At 40.9% G+C, this 3467-nt stretch overlaps 1 protein-coding gene across 1 annotated transcript in view; it reads left to right on the plus strand.

Annotated features, from left to right (window-relative positions):
- Nucleotides 1-3467, plus strand: part of PCYT1B (phosphate cytidylyltransferase 1, choline, beta) — a gene marked incomplete at its 5' end in the record, with an annotated part of 17039 nt that overhangs the window by 2747 nt on the left and 10825 nt on the right. The window contains 2 exons of the mRNA XM_010139716.1: nt 2144-2295; nt 3226-3304. Coding sequence (XP_010138018.1) covers nt 2144-2295; nt 3226-3304 — 231 coding nt within the window. The remainder of the gene's footprint in view (nt 1-2143; nt 2296-3225; nt 3305-3467) is intronic.

Raw genomic sequence — 3467 nt, forward strand, 5'->3', positions numbered from 1 at the left:
CCTGCTGAGCCAGATAGCTTGCAGAACAAGCAAGTGGAGGTGCAAGACTGTGAGGTTTAAAAAAAAATGCAAATTACGTAGGTTTTGTTGTTGTTTTTAAGCAAGTGTGGTGTGTCCCAGATCAGGGACGAAGCTCTGGGGCAAAAGCCCAGCTCCTTTGAAATTCATAGCATAGCTTCACTTCGCCCTTATTTTTGGAGTGAAGGACAAAGCAGCCAGCACTCATTAGCACCTTTTCCCAGCAAGGCACTGTGTCTTAGCGTGTTTAAAAAATGGGCACCTTTCCACACCCACATAAAATTTGTGCTGCCAAAACACTGGTGTCATGTGTCTTTGTGGGCACCACAACCAACCCCTTCTCTTTCTTGTTGTAAGGACAATTATTTGGAGCTAAGATTTTTTTTTTTAAATAGGCATTTATGCCTTCCCAGATAAGTCATTAGAGTAGGATGACAAGCATCAAAAGGAAATACAGAGATATTGTGTCCGCACCATACATGAACAAACTGTAATAAAAAAATAAAATCAAACCTTGCTACAGAATCCAAGCAAAAATTACTATTTTCCTATTATTTTAGTAGACCCTTTCTTCCAGAAGAGGGTAGCTTTAAGATTACATAAAGGCTGTAAATAAATATAAATACAATCTCAGAAGGGATCTTTCTACTGAAAATGCATTGATCTCCATTAAATTTCTTGTCAGCAGGCATAAAAACCCCGACATAATAGGAAAGAGTAGCATTTTGCTAGCTGAAATTCATATTTATGTATATTGTTATCTGGCTTTGAATTTTGCTCAAACTCCAGGTCTCTCTAAGCCTGCCTACATTTTTCCTACTTTAAAGGTCCTTAATGACCATCACAGCAAGAACATCCATTTTAGATCTCAAAAAAGATTGCATCTTTGCCAGTGCCTTGCCTTATAGGTTGATGTTTTCAAATTAGAAGGAAGCAGCAGCTCTCACATCTCGCTGCTGCGCTAATAATGTTGCATTTATCATTCGTCAAGTACATTTACTGTTTTCTGGGTGTCACAGGCAAGTGAGTTCCTAAGGTTCGAGTTTGACCTGTGGCGAAGGACAACTGCTGTCAACCCAGCTATAAATGGGTATAACATTAATCCACGTGGGGTGTCAAATGACTTTTATGGCTTAATATTGGACATTTACAGTTGTGGGGACAGGTCACTGTATTTACAGAATGTTATGTGGGTAGAAAGATAATACCTAACTTTTATAGGTCTCTGGTAGCATGGGTGTTCCTTCCCCTCATCGTAAAGGCAATGTGACAAAGTATTGGTACATCCAGAGTTAAAGATGCAGGATTTCTGGACTTTTTAACTCTGCTCATTCCGCTGGAGCACATGGCTTCTCCCAGTCCTTGCCACGGGGCTTGCTGGTGTGATTTTCCATTTGAACACGGCACAAGCCTTACTACTGTTCCAATGAAAACTAAATTCAGAGACAGATTCCTATAAAGTCTGCCATGACTTGTTTTCCATCTGTGTTTATTTAGTGAGAAACTGTTCTGCTGTGATTTAGAGCTTTGTTGACAAAATTATAATTTAGAGCATTGTTTAGATGATGACAAACAGTGGGAACAGGAATCCCAGAGAGATTGAGGGGTCTTCATCTTCGGAAACTCAGCTGGACGTGGTGCTGAACAACCTGCTCTAGTTGACCCTGCTGTGAGGATGGGGGTTGGATTAGATGATGTCCAGCTGGTGCCGTCCCACATCGACCACTTTGTGATACATGAAGTTTGTGAGCATTTGGTAACTGCCAACACTGCACTTTTTGATTATTTTTAAAGCATTAACCATCACCCCTGAGATTTCACAGCCCATAAAATCCCCTCTTACAGTGGGATTGAGTTTCCTCAACATGTGCATACCGTACCTCCTCAGATGTCCTACAATATCTCGCTTGGGCTGTGGTTGCAGCTCCAGAAAGGGAAAGATCTCTCAAAAGTCTATGATTTGTACCTGCCAACCCTGAGCAGAACTCTTAGATGGCCTGGAACACCCAAAAATTAGCTAAGCTAATAACTAAGTGCTTAATGGAATCATCAGGAAATAATCAACTGCTGGTCACGCTAATTCTACCGAGTGTAGAGCCATTTTGTTGATACTTCCATATTTTAGTTTGCAGTGATGATTTAACTCACAAATTCAAAGGCTTCACTGTGATGAATGAAACTGAGCGATACGAAGCCCTCAGACACTGTCGTTATGTGGATGAGGTCATCAGAGATGCACCCTGGACACTGACACCTGAATTCCTTGAAAAACATAAGGTACATTTCTCCCCTTATCCCTCCCTTCCTCTTTGCAGACTGACAGTTGAGAATAAACAACAAGCCTGTGAAATTTTATTAGCTGGAGCAAATTATTTAATTCAGTTAATTCCAGTCACTGAAATACGGCACATCTGTGTCAGAAAACATTATATCGACTTGCCTTTTTTTATTCAGTATGCTTGAGATGATTTCTGTAGTGGGATTTTTTAATGGCAAAATAACACTGAAGAATTATTCACAAATTGACTCTTCAGGAAAGGAGATAATCAGGAAAGTTATCGCTTAGTGAATAAAGTCCTGTTAAAGTCCTGAACTAAAGGCACATTTCTTATTAATGTCAACAGGTGCAATAATTGGCCTGAAATATGTAAAAATGTCGTGTGTCCTCTAAAAGGCAGGATAGAATTTCTTACATGCTATTGACTGTCTCGCAATATACATGAATCTTAACAAAAGCATAATTAACTAGGATGCATTTTAGTGTCCACACCACTGGGTGACAAAAGGACAGCATGACAGTTCTAGGTGTACCTGTATATGTGCACAGCCCTAAGGAGGCCGAATCAGTAATCCTCCCTCCAAGGTTTTGAAAGCCAAGGCTTTGCCACTTGTCTTAGTTCTTCCAGTAGCAATAAGAGCAGGAACGGGTGTCTTAGGTTTTCTACTGAATATCACACAGAGCCACCCAAAGTGATGTGTTAATGGCAGTGCTTCTGGAGACAAGTGTTTTGTTCTTTCATAATTGATCGTACAACACAGCAGCTGTAGGCCTAAATCTAGTGCAATATTCTAGGTGATGGCTTTAGGATAAGAATGTCAAAAGCAAGTCAGCTGAAGTCGGGAAAAGAGATGATCCTCCGCAACGACTCCCCACTGAACCAAAATTCAGTGATGGTGGCATGTGATTGTTCTTCTGTTCACTGGCAGATTGACTTTGTAGCCCACGATGACATCCCGTACTCCTCTGCTGGCTCAGATGATGTATACAAACACATAAAAGAGGCAGGTAAGGACAACTTTACATTTTTAGCACTTTCCTTTTCAGCATCAGCTCAAATTCTTTTACTGCCTTTTGACCGCAGCTGCTGGGAGAGAAGCAGTAGAGTTAATATCGCGTTCTCTTACACCCTGGTGGTAGGTAGTGCTGACTTCAGCAGGCAGATTCCCTT

This window comes from Buceros rhinoceros, unplaced genomic scaffold (genome assembly GCF_000710305.1).
Source record: "Buceros rhinoceros silvestris isolate BGI_N320 unplaced genomic scaffold, ASM71030v1 scaffold9637, whole genome shotgun sequence".
Lineage (NCBI taxonomy): Eukaryota > Metazoa > Chordata > Aves > Bucerotiformes > Bucerotidae > Buceros > Buceros rhinoceros.